The 15,930-nt window shown below is 38.6% G+C and overlaps 1 protein-coding gene across 1 annotated transcript in view; it reads left to right on the forward strand.

Moving 5' to 3' along the window:
• Positions 1 to 403: 403 nt before the first annotated feature.
• Positions 404 to 15,930, forward strand: part of HS6ST3 (heparan sulfate 6-O-sulfotransferase 3) — a 328,373-nt gene continuing 312,846 nt past the window's right edge. The window contains exon 1 of the mRNA XM_085306035.1: positions 404 to 1,067. Coding sequence (XP_085162161.1) covers positions 511 to 1,067 — 557 coding nt within the window. The 5' untranslated portion in view covers positions 404 to 510. The remainder of the gene's footprint in view (positions 1,068 to 15,930) is intronic.

Genomic DNA, 15,930 nt, shown 5'->3' on the forward strand with positions numbered 1-15,930 from the left:
GCTTGCCTCGATTGGCTGGCGGGCTGGCAACCCCCCGCCCCGCCCCGCGCTGGAGGGGCAGAGCGGTGTGTTTGGGCTGGAGAGTTGCCGGCGGAGCGGACTCGGGAGCTCGCGCCGCTGCCGCCCGGCAGCGCGTGCCGCTGCCGCGGGGACAGCGCGGGGCGCCGCCGCTGCGGGGCCGGCCCAGCCCAGCCCGGCGCCCTGCCCTGCGCTGCCCTGCCGCCTTCCGTCCGACGTGCGGTGTGCACCTCAGCGGCGGAGTGCCGGCGAGCTCGGAGCCTGGCGTGCGAGGATGGCCGCGTCGGGCGGGCTGGAGCGCTGAGCTGAGCTGAGCTGAGCGAGCCGAGGGGCGCCGTGGCTGTCCGCGAGGACCATGCCGCCGGCCGCGACGGGGAGGGAGCCGGGCGCTGCCCGCCTGCGGCAGCCGACGGGGACGGCCGTCCTGCCCGCGCCCAGCGACGGGCGTCCACCCGCCGCCTGAGTCCGCGCCGCGGGGCTCCGCGCATCGCCATGGACGAACGGTTCAACAGGTGGCTGCTGCCGCCGCTGCTGACGCTGCTCTTCTTGCTCATCGTCTATCAGTACGTATCGCCCGCCTGCCCCGGCGCCACCTGCCCCCGCCGCCCGGCGGCCTCGGCCGCCGCCACCCGCCGCGGGGAGGACCCGGCGGAGCGGGAGCGGGAGACGGCGGAGGGCGCCGCGGAGGAGGCGGCGGCGCTGCCGCGGCTGGTGCCCAAGTTCCCGTTCGCGCAGGGGGAGCTGTGCCGGCGGGTGCGGTTCGACATGCGGGGCCGCGACGTGATCGTCTTCCTGCACATCCAGAAGACGGGCGGCACCACCTTCGGGCGGCACCTGGTGCGCAACATCCGCCTGGAGCAGCCCTGCTACTGCCGCGCCGGGCAGAAGAAGTGCGCCTGCCACCGCCCGGGCGGCGACAAGGACACCTGGCTCTTCTCCCGCTTCTCCACCGGCTGGAGCTGCGGGCTGCACGCCGACTGGACCGAGCTCACCAGCTGCGTGCCCGCCGCCATGGAGCGGCGCGGCTGCGCCGGCAACCGCACCCTCAGGTCAGTGCCGGCCGTTGCGTCCGTTAAACGGACCGCGCCGGGGCGCGCGCGGGGCGGGGCGGGGGCGGGGGGTGGGAGAGCTGTGGCGGTCCCGCTACGAGGGCTGCGCCGGGCTGGCAAGGGTCACCGTTGAGCAGACCGGTGTGGTGGTACTCAGGGCTCTGCCCGTTCTGAGAAGAAGGCAGCGAAGTCTGGACGTGCGGGGGTGCAGTGGCCGTGATGTCGGAGTCTCGGCTCTCCCCAGGTTGCGAGGCGCGCTGATGCTACGGTTGTGGGAAAGAAAGCCGACGGATGTGATAGCTCTTAGTTTCACGGTCGTCCTTTTGAAACGCTCTTTCCGGGACCGTTATGCCAAGTTTTTAGCCAAAGGAGTTTGTAGGTTTTGTGTAGTGCAGCGTGACTCTGGGTTTTGGTCTTTGAGTTTGCAGAGCTAGATGTGCTCGAAGGTCTCTGATGCTAGACTTAATTTCTACCGACTCAGATTTAACTTCAGTTCTCCTTAGACAGTGGGTAGATTGCCTATAAATTAGTGCCATGGTCTGGTAACTTGGCAACAATTATTTTCTGCCACCATCATTGAAAAGCAGACAGACAAAAAGCTTACTTCTCAGAATAAAGTCTAGTTTTGTGTAATTTCTTTCTTGTTTGTTGCTTGTAATGCATTCATTTATTCTCAAGGTTTTGTCAGTTCCATGTAGTGCATGTGCAGTTGCTTTTATTTCCTTTCGTGAGTTAATCTGCACAAAATTCCACTTGTTTTTATCCAAAAGTTTTTAGCATCTGTACTTTTGAAACTTGTTTWAAAAAAAAAGAAAACCTCTTCTGCGTGAAAGAGTGCCGCTGCAGGATCTAACACAGCATTGCTGCTGCTGAATAGTACACTTTGTGTAGTCTGAAGTATGTAGAAGCCCTTAAACTCTCCTTCTGGTTCCAGTCAGCAGATGGAACAGTTCTGTGCTTTGCATTGTGTGTGTCAGCACTTGCTATACACGCTAGCTAAAAGTTAGGAGAGGGTGTGTGCCAGGCTTAATGCAGTGAACATAGTTTTAATAAAAAAAAAAAAATGCAGTGTTGATATTCTTTGGATTATCTRATGACAATGGCCTTACACTTCCGGATTTCGTGTGAATGCTACCTGCCTTCTTCTGTTACCTTGTATTATGCTTGGTCTTGCAAAAGGTCTTTTCCATTCTAAAATGGAAGTAAGTAATCTCTCTTGATAGATAATGCAAGAAATAATCTTTAGGTGACTCAGTAAGTTTCAGGCTTTGCTCTGATTTACCATTAATCCAGATTTCCTTTCTATATTTGTGCAATAGATGTTGAACATGTGTAGTAACAAGTTACTAYGGAGTGAATTATTCTTAAACTCTTTACATGTATTTGTCATAATCATTACAGTATAATTATTTAGGAAAACCTTACTTTTATTTTTTTCTTTAAAGTTATGTAGTTTCTCGGATAATTTACATTCTCTAATCTTGCTAGCCATCTTCGTTTTACAAATCCATGTACTAACATTTCAGTAGGACCACTCAAACATTGCCTTTTGGATCTTGTCTTCTAACAATGAATAGTCTATGACTCATTTTCACTGCATCTATTCATCAAGCAAATTGTTTTTTTTTTTTTAAAAATATATGAAGATTATTTGTAATATTAACATTGTACCCAAATTATCCTGACTGGTATTATGTTGAGTGTGACTAGTTGTGTGATTTGGGAGACATGTTATGAATGTTGATGTTTGTGGACTTGGACCGGACATGCAGAATAATGAAAACTGTGAAAAATGTTAAGCTGAGAAACAKATAATGTATGTTTCTGGGTGCTAGCAGAAGAGAAATGCTGTGAATGTCTTCAAGAAAAAAAAATGGCAGTAACTCTACAGCTTTAACAAACATTCAGTGTATTGTAATGTAGACCAAGGAGGGGGGATGAGAAATAATACTCATAGAAATAACTGAGGATAAATATACCACAATTAGCATTCTCTTTTTCTCARTGATAAATTGAATTGCAAAGACTGCAAATGGGAGGTAAAATTGGGGTAATTTCTTCGATACTTTTAAATAGAAAACATTATTTAAAGTCACCTTAAAGCTTACAGTGGAATTATAAAATGGATCATGGGGTTATTCAGTGGATTGTTACTAATCATTTTGATTGAAGGAAGAGACAAATAAGTGAAGATATTTTACCATTTAATTTGATTTTTTTTAAAAAAATTTTTTTTGCTTAGTTAAGGATTGATTTGGTTACTATGGCATTGTGCTTGGACTTTTTTGACTCATCATTACAGAAGTAAGGAAAATACCCTGAATTTTTTGTTTTGATAGTCTAATGTTTGTTCCTTCTTGTTCTATTATATCCTATGGTGGACAGACACTTTTCTTCTTTTTGTCATGATTTATTTTCTCTTTATGATCATGAAGTTTGGCTTTGATTTTTCAAGGAGCTACTTATGAAATTAATTACTAGGTACCCTAAAGTGCTGACTGTCTCTGTGAATGTCTCTGCTTCTGGAAAAGTTGGAATTAAGCCCAAAACACTTTGCTGGAGAACTGTACTGTTTGAGGTATACRTCTAGGTCTTTTTAATGTCTAGATTGAAAACTGAGAATGAGGAGGGTATATGCCTAAAATAAGCAAGCAACTAATATAGACTCTGAGGTAGTGCATACTGATTTTTTTTTTTTTTTTTTTAGCTGTCCAGTAAATAAATGTGTTTGAGGCATTAGACTTCCCTGAATGGCTTAACATTTTCTACTGTCTTCCAGCTCTGGAGTTATAAGACTAGTCTTTGGTTGAATTTCTACCAGTGGATTTTTTTTTTTCGTAACTGGGAGGAGAGTATGGTAGACCATATTGTGAATTTGGTACCAATGTGATTGGTCTTCTGTGCCATATTTTTGATGCAATGAGGACTATTTTTAAGTGAATTTCTGCTTTTTTCTAATAGCATAGTGTTAACATTTTTTTTCTATCAGGTCTTTATGTACATAGCCTATCTTTAATTACATAGAGATAATAAAGGACTTAGAGTGTAAATTTCTGCATTCTAAAAACTTGCTTCTTACAGTGACTATAATAGTTTAACACAAGTAAAGATTAAACAAGTGGGTCTCTGAAGTATTTGAGTTGCCATTTTATTATGAGTCTGTTGGATTAAGTCCTGCCTTTCAATTTATATCTTCAGAAAAGTTGGTGAAGAAACTGTAAATAGAATCCTTATGGGAGAGGGGATAGGTGGTAGGGAAAGGAGGGGATGGACAGTGGTTGTACGGGTTTCAGAATGTGAAGGAAGCAATTGGCTTTCACAGGTGGTGTGTTTAAAGATGTTTAACATCTGAATTCTCATCAGAAAAAGGAAGAGCTAAGGACTCATCAGTATTCTTGATGATTGAGTTCTGACATTTCAGATCCCAAGAATGAACACAGGGCAAAAGTTATTGCTGTGCTCCAACAATTTGAACTTTGTTATTCTSCAAGATCAGCTATGATTTTGATGCCACTGGACCTTTACCTTTGTGACTTTCATACCTCGGATATGAAGTGTCCTGTCCCTTCATCCCAAGTTAAGTGCTTCCTATGAAAAGTAGTTTATTGTGTGTGTATTGGGTGCTATTGAAGAATTATAAAAATCTTCAAAGGTATAACTCTTCTGGTATTGAGAATCAAAGTTCTTCTGCTGAATGTTACATTTTTGACAAAAATAAACTTAGTTGTTATTTCTTTGAATACTTGCATATGTTTTAAGTTTCAGAATGTGAGATGTTCCACTGAAATACCTACTTAGGTGTTCACAGAGTCAGGCTGTTAGCTTTTAATATTAATGTATAGCTTTCAGTTTTATAAAAGTTGCTATCTGGATAGTGAGGGTATTTAGAAGGGTATGTAGTTGATACAGTTTTAATTTAAAATCTTACTAGCATGGTTTTCAGCTCAATCTTCAAAATAATGTAATTAAAGCAATGTAACCTTTTCCTGAAGATGCAGTTAGGTTAACACAGAAGTTCTTATCAGTAGCATAGTCCCATAAATCTAACAGGATATTTACTGCTTTACCTTTTATTTACAGTTTGGGTTATTTTCTGTGTCTTACAGAAATGGCTATTAAAATAGAAAGTACCTGATACTGATTAGGCCAGAGTTCTTTCTCTTCTTTGTTTTTCTAAGGAAACATCTATTTCCTTTATTCACTGTGCCCTCTTTGGAAGTCATCAAAGTTGATAATGCTTGTGTTTAATTCCAGCTCTTGAACTTTCCTTTCCTTTAGAGATGCTGAGGAACTTGCGATTACAGAGCCTTAGCCATTGTTGCCGATGGAAAGAAAGAAGAAATGTCATTAGATATCTAACTTGAGATGCCAAGAAAAAGTCAGTCCCAAGCCTGAGCTAGTGACTGTGGGCTGCCTCTGTAGACAACTGAGAAAAATAGAATGATACAGCCATCCTCTGGAGGGACCTAAGATACATGTCTAAGACCTGATGAATTGTTTTCTGGAGGGGCAGTTCTTCCTTTTGCTAATTGCAGCGGGAGCCTGGAGTAGCTAGTTTGGACTTAATGTCTAAAACTAGATGAGAAGAATTCTGCTTCTAAAGCTGCAGGTATGTGATCAAAACTGGTTGTCTGCCTCTGAAGTTACCAGGTAAAACATTGTGTGAGATGCTGCTTGCTTGGCCACTGTGCTTTATGTATGAGGGATGGAGAGGGGACCTTTAATGTCCAAATCAAGGCAAATTCTCTCCTTTGCTGGTATGTTTGTAATGTTAGTAATAATTATTCATTGTCATGTATTACCAGTTTGCTTAAACTAGGAAGACAATCTCTCAAACTGCATACTTGAAAGAATACTACATTGAAGTTTTTCCTTTGAAAGTGCTTTCTAATTTTTTCTTCTATCAAACAATAAAGTCAGTATAATTCTATAAACCACGTGAGCTTTATTATCAGTGCAGTTTAGTATTCTAAGCCTATTGATTTTCATTAATTCACTTCCACTATACTTTCCATTTCTTCACATCTATTTGATTTGCTGAGTGCTCCATTATTCTGTGGAAGTGTAAATTCAGCAGTAAACCCCTGAGTCATGGAATTGGAAGAGCTAGATAGAAATTAATAGGTTCCTTTTTTCTCTTGATATGGTCCTATATTTGCCTATTCAGGGATTATTAAAACTCTGTCAATAGGAGAATGTAAGATGGACTCTTTTTTTTACAGCCATAATAAGTAGATTGACATAAAAAAAGTGTTAATTGAAAACTAAGAATGTGTATGCTGAAGGTGGTATGGAGAAGAAAAAAAAAACATGAATGAGTAAATTGAATAAAACACACATTCTCTATCATAGCTTGATATTTTGTACTGAAGTGAATGAGCTCTTTTTCTTTTCCATACCTATAAAGAACAATGAGGATTAAACAATTTCGTGAGATCCTGGTGCTGATGGCTTTTGTCCGTTTCTTTTGTTTGCTTTTGATTGCTTCTAGCATTGGAGATTTGAGAAGCACTTTTTGGTAATCCCTTCCAGTATTTCATATTGGAATTTTTTTCAGTACTTCATATGAATCTTTTTTTACTTCAATTTTAAGCCCACTGCATCTTCTCCTATCTTTCCAGGAACATGGAGAACAAATGGATCCTTTCACTTTGCAGTCACCTGTTCCTCCTCATCTTTGGATTCATGTCAGTTGCATACAGTATTTCATGCAGATGTGTTATACAAAGTGGAGCAGAAAGCATTTCTTCACTTATTTTGGAGGTTGTGCCAGGCTGTATGCTTTAGTTACATTTACTAGTTTTGTAGTAGCCTAACATTGACTACCGTTCAGTGTGGGATTTACATCAAATTAATTTTCTCAAAACTACTACTTATGTTTACTATTGTCTGTTTATATGACTAACTATTCGTGCATAAGTATAGAGCTTTGCACATATCCCCATTGGATTTTATTCCTCTTCTGTAATTTTCTTTAATTTGTAAAGTTGATGTAAAGCTAGGAAAGAGAAAATTAAAATTCACATCATCGGCATATTTAATAAATGTATTCTATATTCAGCATTCCTGTTATTCATGCAAACATTAATTAGAACTAAATCCCATTGTAACACATCTTTTGTTCTATATAACTCTGAGAATAGATTTTCAGGCAATTATGCTTCCACCACAGTTTTATCTAGACCATGGTTTTCTAGATTTGTGACACTAACTGGAAATGTTAGCTTTTTTTTTTTTTTTTTTTTTTTTTTTTTTTTAAAATTTTTTTTTTTTTTTAAAAAGTAAGACATTTCCCTCTTGTTCTTCCTTTTTGAAACCTATACTATATTTTAGGAGGAAATTAGATTCATTTGATACAACTTGATTGAGAAGATAACACTGTCTGCTAATCTTGTCATCTGTGTGTTTACAGGTGCTTGTCTAGAACTTAAAGCAGCTGAGAGACACTTTCTCAGTCTTCTAATTTCTGCTATGTCTTTTATAATCTTTTAATGGCTGTTGTAGTTCTGTGATTGGTTCAACCCATTCGATTAAGTTTTCCAGGATATGAAGCTTTCCCCCTTCTTCCCCCCCAAGCCCAGTTTATTTCTAAACATTTAATTTATATACTTGATGACCTCTTCTATTTTGAGATTGTCTGTTATAAAGACTTGCTTTCAGTGGTGGGAATTTTTARTGGAGAATTAAGCGAACAAAACACTGAATACTTCCATCTTGTGTAAAGAAGTAATATATGAACACTTTCTTTGATTTAGCTGTAGAATATATTTCTAGAATAATGTATTTTATTCTGTAGTTGTTTCAATATTGTCTTTGTTCTTTCTAGCTCTTATTCCTATTTGAATGTACAGCCCTTATATATTCTCTTTGCACATCTAGTTTTGTTTCTGATTCTGTCTTGCGTTTAAAGGCATGGTGCGGTCAAGTTGCTTTTCTATATCACTCATCCTTCCTTTCTTGTGGTGTTGGTTATACTTGTTCCTTTCTCTTGTTTGGATAACTACCAACTCTTCCTAACATTTTTGCATTGAACTGGCCTCCTGTGAGGTTTTCTTCCCCCCCTCGTGCTCCTCTTGAGCCTCAGGAGTTGCAGACGGGTGTTGGATGGAGACAGAGCTTTCTAGTATCGGGGTTGTCACAGCACTGGAAAACCTTTGCACTGAAGATAAAACTTGTCTTTAAACTTTTTAAACTGCTGCAGTAGACTTTCACAAAATGAACCAGTTTGCCTTGCTGAGGACTAGAGAAGTGACAAAATAATGCTTTCTGCTAATTTTAAGTGTTGATAAAAACATTGGTCAGCAACTAGATTGATTAGAAACTGACTATCCTTACCCATCACTGTACTTTACAGATAACTTTGAGCCTTTGTTAATAAATTTTGAGACTTCATTATGAAAACAATCATTAGGCAACAGTTCTTCTAGTGGTCTTGAAGAGAACCTCTAATGATCTACTCAAGTGAATTTTCTTACTCCTTCCATTCAGACGTTGCTGCCTCTATTTTATTTTATTTTATCATAGTGGGATGGATTTTTGGCTTCTGATATTTCATTCATGGGAAATAAGCTCTCCAGCAATTTTTTAATTAAAATGAAGGAGGTACTCACTTGTCCATGTCAGAGAATCTCTGGGAAAGAAAAAAAGAATAGAAGTGTCAGTAGCCTCTTGTAGTACCATACAGTGTTATGAGACATRGTGGCTGTTTTGACTGTCATGTGTAACCAAGATGTTTTCTGGTCTTTATTATCTGGCTACCTAATTTGGAAAGTCATTTCCATTCCATTCAGTATCAGTCAAGATATTGATCATAAAAAATTTATAGTTTTGTAGTAGTTGTTTGTTTGAGGCAGAATGGGAAAAGCTGATGTCCCCTTACACTTACAGAGATCAGATCTGTAGACATTAACCAGTGGCAAAAATTGGGGAAAACTGTAAACGTGCTCTGATCTGATTTTGGGGAACTCTTTTGGGGGGGCAACAAAAAATTCCTTTCTCTAGTGGTCACCAGGAAGCTCAGTGTATATAGAATTGGTTGAAYTGAATGGTTGCCTGCCCTCAGGCGTGCTGTCAGTTTTTCATATGCCACTTTCTAAGTTAATGAAAATAAGGCATTTCCTTTTGGAGTTTGGTGCAGCCATGACAATGAGTTGAGCTAGTATTTTTTTTTTTTTTAATGAGACTTTGCTCTCTTTTTGCAGACTAAGAGGTGATGAAAGCAAAGGAATCTGTGTTCTTTAATGCATTTTATCTCATCCAATTTGTTGCCTGTTCTCTGAAAGTATTTAGAATTAAAACTCAGAATTTCTTGATTAAACACTAAATTAAATCAGTTGTCTTAATGTTCTGAGCTTCTATAGAAGGTAACTGAAAGCCCTTCTAAAACTTTATTACTGCTGAACAAGGTTTTCAAAACTGAGGAGGCTGATTAAATGGTCTAATTTGGACTATGTATAGGATAAAATGACTCAGCCTTGAAGCAACTACTGATTTAAAAAATATGAACAGCAAAACTACTTTAGGATTTTGTTCAAGACGGTATGGATCTTCTTGCAGAACATATTTCAGAATGGCAGTATCAGTAGCTATTAAAACACTCTTGGTCTGTTACGCGATCAGTGCTTGAGAAGACARGTTGATAGAAGATGCATCAACATCTATTGAGTAAAAAGTATAAATTGGGTTCTTATAAGGATATGGCCTTTTATCTTCAAGTTCTGAGGGCTTCAGTTCTGTTATAAAGTAGAAATTCTAAATTTCTAGCAGTATTTAGCTGTTGTGCAAGAGTACAGCATTTTAAGGAATCTTACACACTATATCACAGCAGATTCTTTAATGTGTTGGATGACTATGTATGAAGGCAGTGACGGTAGCATTCACCATTCTTGTTCAGAAGCTCAAGTGCACAGATTAAACTGGAAGAATCTCTCTCAACAGCTCGAAACCTTGCTTTTTAGGGGGAATTACGGGAACAATAGTTAGAAACTGTCATTTTCTTGCTTACGGTTCTGGGGATGTCAAAAATCAATTTTGGGGAGTTGAGGAGGAACAAGCTAGTAAGTTTTCTGCTTAGRATGGTTTTCCTCTTTGAAAGCAGTGAATGAATGCACTGAGATACCATGTAAATCCTAGTGTACTGCTCTCAGAAGAATTCTCTCTCTCTTGCCTGGGCTGAGAAGCAAAGATGAAGGGAACCAAGGGTAAGTAATCTAATGTGTTGTAACTTGGTGTAATACTCAAATGCTACATACTCAAAACTATTGAAGTTGCTGAAGTTGCTTGCTTCTTATATCTGTTTTTTTGATTTTTTTTATTTTTATTTTTATTTTTTTAGCAGTGTCCTGTGACTCCCATGCTGTTCCAATATGTAGGTCTGCAGTGAAARTGTTATCTGAGTTTCTGTGAAATGCAAGGTCATATTTCAATGGAACATACAGGATTAGAATAGAAAGCAAGTGATTATTCTGTACTTGTTAGATATTTATCAGATTAAAACTGTGACTGCAGGGAGCAGAGATGTCAGTAAGTAAACATAATCTTTAGTCAGCTTTTCAGAAAAAATACCTCGCAGGTAGAGAATGTGTTTTTTAAGGGGCTTTCTCTCTCCTCTCTTGTTTTGACAAATGATAAAACATAACATTTGAGATATGTGAACAATTTTTAAAAATGCAATAGGAATACTACTACTTCTAGGACTCTTGCAGCATCTGGAAGTCTAATATTGTTACAAAAGTTAATATAGTTCCAATTTAACTAGTAGGAGATATGATTTGAACTTACTGTTAGCTGACCTCATGTATATTTCTGCAAAGAGCTTTTTTTTCCCCCAGCAGCTTAAAGTCATAAAAAGAAAAAAAAAAGAAAAGAAGAGGAGGAATTGTTTTTAATTACTGACTTAAACTTAATATCCTAAAACCCTTCTTTTCTTTAAAAACCAGTTAAAAACTGGTTGCTCTAAAGCAGGCTTCAGATATACTGGAAATATATAAGTGCCGTTATGTGTCAGTGGTGAAAGTATGTTAAYGTAGGGTGAAGAGTTGCTCTGTGAATGTTTACAAACTAATGGAGATGTCAAAGATGTTGGTTTAGTAATGAGAAGTTTTCAGTGTTCTATTTACTGTAATATTGGAATGGACAAAGCAATGAACCAACACAGCTTCAATTTCCAAAGTCAAAATAATGAAGGATTGGTATATAATATTCATAACTGACTTGACAGTATTCTTCCACAGTTCTATGGAGTAATTTGAAATTCTTGGGAAGGCTGTTTATATGGTTCCTCGTGCTGTTTGTACAGGAAGGAAAAAAATCTCTTCAGGATGTTGGACTATGTGGAGGACCTGACCTGTGTGAGACTAGTTACTTCCTGCAAAGAAGTAAACTTGAAGCTAAAGGAGACATACTTAGTCAACAAACTCTTCAAAAATATGAAAAAGTAGGAAAAACTTGTATAGTATAAGCTAGAGTAATAAAAAACAGTGCGGAAGATGTAAAAATATATAAATAATGATAATAAAGAAGTTGAAACATCACCTGAATGAAATGCAGCTAAACTACTAAGAAATAAGCAAGGCATGAATGACATATTTGTCATTTAGGTGTGGGACTAGGGTTTCCAAAGTCCTGGACAGCATAGTCAAGTGTTTGACAAGAGATCACCTTTGTGACTGTAGTAACTGAAAAAACACTTCATTTTGCTCACTGACAATCTTCTGTGGTAGCGCAACTGATATAAAAGAGAAGTTTACTGGCCCACATACATRAAATGGTGAGCAATGGGAAATTTGAGAAAACCTGTATGAAAGATGCCAAACTAGATAATTGGAAAGAACTTTTCTGGAGACTTTAAACATGTGATATGGATAACTTAGAAAAATGCAATGCTAGTATTGTATGAAATACTTAYGTAGGACAGTGTTTGGAACTTGAAAGATTTCATTATTGTTATGCTTCTGTAAGTTCATTATTAATTCAAGGTGGAAACCTGAGTAWGGAAATCCACTGTCAAAGGAAATGCTGTTTTATGACAGAGCTGATCACTCATAAAACTGAACTAACATAGATCAACCTAGATTTACATAAGTASTAAGTATCTGCTAGGGTATTTATGTAGTTCATAAGTTCACTTATGTTCAGTTGTTTGGGTAGTCTGCTGAATGATTTCTTTGAAACTAGTGCATCTTAAAAACTATCTAAATTGGGCAATCTCAACATAATTGTCAACTATGTAAATGTCTTACAAGTTACTTTTATTTTTTCAACTGTGCTAACAGTTGCATGAATATTTTTGGTTAATATGAATGAATAACACACAATGCTTACTGCCAAAATGCTTACTGCCATTTAAGTTGCATGTTACTCTTCATTACGGGAAAAACCCCTCTTAGTTTCAAAAAAAACTTGTAGTAAATAGGGTATCCAAGACAAACATGGTTTAAACTATTTTCTTCAAACTGCATCTTTCAGTTCAAGAATATATCAATAAAGCTTGGAAAAAGAAGTATAGATAGACATATATATTTGGGAATTACTGTTATTTTTATTTTATATTGACAATAAATAATGAATTATAAACTGATATGAATTACTTAGAGCTACTTAGTTTTGCAAAAGATAGTTTCTCCCAGATTACCACCTTTTAAATTCTAACACCACCCATGGGAAAAGCTTGACTCTCACAGACTTTGTTATCCATATGTTGGAGTTGAACCAAATGTATGTTGCATGAAACTTTAGTAGTARCAATATGTGGAAAAGTTTTGTTTTTTTTTCTTTAACAAAGTAGCATATTTATAAATTACTTTTTAACTGGCTATTGTTTAAATAACAAACTGTCTCAGTGTTCCTATATTTTCATACTCAAAGGTAGTTACTTTCAATTCTTACCTTCATTAGTATATGTCTTTGTACATGGGCTAAAGATGAAAATTTGGGGGTGGATGGAGTAGTTTGAAATAGATCATGTTTGGCTGAGGAACTCTACAGAGTAAGAGGTAGGATGAGAGGAAAAAAGGGAGAATATAAGTCAGCCATAAGCCTGAAGTGAAAGCAAAATCTGCAAGACAGCAAAAAAGAGAGCAGGGAGCAGAAATGAAGCTACAGTCTTGAGAAGTGAAGGAAGGATAAAAATTACACTTTTTGAAAGTCTGTTTTTAAAATAAAATCTCATTTAGAGTTTAAAGCTTTCCTTACATTCTTTGTATATTTCTTGGAAGAAAAGTACAAATGTAATGAGGAAATTCAAGTGTTAGCTGGTTTGAAGACCAGTCATGCATATCTTTTTTCCCAGAAGTTTTTCAAGTCATGATATCAGACTGGTGTTTTACTAAGAGACACAAATGTTAAATTAATCACCTTCTATTGCTGCATTGCAAACCTGTAATTGCATAATTTTCGTATAATATTTTCATCCTTTAACTAGATCTCAGCTGTTAGTGATGAGAGTAAGACCATTCTTTTCCAAGAGGCTTCAAATACAAGAAATTAGATGCTTCTCTCTAACTGCTAAAACCCTATGTTTTTATGCCAGAAAAATCTGTCAAATTGACATCAAATCTCTTCTCTTGTTGACTTAATCTTCAGATGAGAAGAGCAGCCTAATGAACTATTTTATTTTGCTCTCTATTAATAATCATTTGCATTTATCATAGAATCATGTAGGTAGGAAGGGATTTCTGGCAGTCATCTAGTACAAACCCCTGCTCAGTAAGGGTCTTTCTTTATCAGGCTGCTCTATACCGTGTCCAGATGACTTTTGGATATCTTCAAAGATGGAGTCTCTGCAGCCTCTCTGGGCAACCTTTCCCAGTGTTTGACAACCCCCATGGTAATAAATAAAAATAAATAAGTAAGTAAATAAATAATAGTTTTCTCCTTTCACCTAGCTTCACTTTCTAACCTGTGCCCATTTCCTCAGGACTTGCCCCAGTATGTCAAGGTCTGTCTTGTACCAGAGGCCTCCAAACTGGACACAGCACTCCAGGTGCTGTCTCATCAGTGCCAGATAGAGAAGGAAGAAAAGAAAAACAAATCACTTCCCTCAGCTTGCTGCCTAGCTTCTGCTAATATAGTCCAGCGTGTGGTTGGCCTGCTTTCCTGCAAGAGCACACGGCTGACTTTTGTTCAATTTACTGTCCAGCAGTGCCTTTCCTGCAGAGCTGCTTCCCAGCCACTCAGTGCCCAGCCTGTCTTGTTGCGTAGGGTTACTTCACTGCAGGTGCAAGGCTTTACACTTGTCTTGGTTGCTCCTCATGAGGTTCTTGTCGCCCAGTTCTCCTGCCTCTTGAGGTCACTCTGAGTAGCAGCCCTGCACTCCAGAGTATTGACCCCTCTCCCCAACTTGTCATCCATGAGCTTGCTGAGAACACGCTCTATCCCGTCACCAAGGTCATTCACACAGACTTTAAACAGCACTGGGGCCTCCACATCAGTCCCTGAGAGACAGTGCAAGTAATTGGCCACCAGCTGAACTTTGTACCAGTKGTCACCCCCCACCCTCCGCACCCTGAGTGCAAGGGTCTAGCTCACCATATTGTCCTGTCTCCCCAGGGTAGCTTGAAGGACACTGGGAGAGAGTGTCAAAGTCCCTGCTGAGCTCAATGTATACAACATCCAGTGCTCTTCCCTGTTCTGCACAGCCAGTCCACTCATCACCAGTCCCCTACTCGTTCTTCATGTGGCTGGAAATGGTTTCCAGGGGAGTTTGCTCCATTACCTGCTGAGAGGAGATGGACCAGTCTGTAGTTCTCTGGAACTTCCTCCTTGGAGATGGATATGAGATTCTCTTTTCCTTTAGAGACAATGGAGAAGAAGAATTCTTAAGGAGATGATCCTAAGACAAGCTGAAGTAGCTATTTCATTATTCCTTGTTCCTGAAAATCCTTTACAAGAACCTTTAAGAACTGTTAACAAGATCAGAAGCTATAATTATTAAATAAAGCAAAGATAGATGCATAGTATTTTTTCAGTGTGATTATTCTAGTTTATCTAAAGAAACCACTGATTGCAAGTAATAACTTTTTCAAAGGTGTTCTGATTCACTGAGGGCATCCAATGTTAAGCCAGTCTCAGGCATATATTTTAAACAGATTCCTTTTCACTTCCTTTTAGACCGAATGGTATCCTTCTCTGGTGCCAGGGAGTGTCCATTTTTCTCTTAAGCTGTGCTCAGTAGATAAACAGCATGTTTATCAGCAACTCTGTAATTAAAATGTGATCACATATTTGCCTTGGTTTTGTTAAGACTTTGATTCCTGTCATGTTTTTAATTGTATTTACACAGATCCAGGTTGTGTTGGGTCAAGCTTTTCTACCTAAGTATTTTTAGTCAGAAATCCAACACTTCTATAATTTTCCATATTTATTTTTCAGAAGTGCTTTCAGAATTCGTTTACTTCTCTCTTCTATGATAATTTTCTTTCTTAAATTGTTCACAATTAAATGACAGTATAAAATCTTAATTATCGTATGTTAACGTGAAATAACTTTCCAGAGTTTAAAATGGAAAAAACATAGCTATACTTTCTTTTTCAAATTCTATTTTCTTTTTCAAATTTGAGTCATTAGATTAATAGGTCCATTCTTTCAGGTAAACTTTGGCTCAAAACTTCTGTATACAAGTTTCCATACAAAAATGTGACTATGTATGTGTGATGTAGAATCAGCAAAGGAGGAATAAATACACTGGTGAACAGTGGATGTTTATATCTTTCATTTCTTTTAAGTGGACTATGAATTCTTAAAAATGCCAAGTAGAAAAAAATAGAGATATGATCTTTAAAACCCTTTCAGTCTGTCTACTTATTAGGCTCTGAGGAAGAAATATCAAATAATTAGTTGTTTTTTTTTTTTTTTTTTTTTTTTT

This window comes from Rhea americana, unplaced genomic scaffold, assembly GCF_003343005.1.
Source record: "Rhea americana isolate MKP2758 unplaced genomic scaffold, rheAme1 scaffold_23, whole genome shotgun sequence".
Taxonomy (NCBI): domain Eukaryota; kingdom Metazoa; phylum Chordata; class Aves; order Rheiformes; family Rheidae; genus Rhea; species Rhea americana.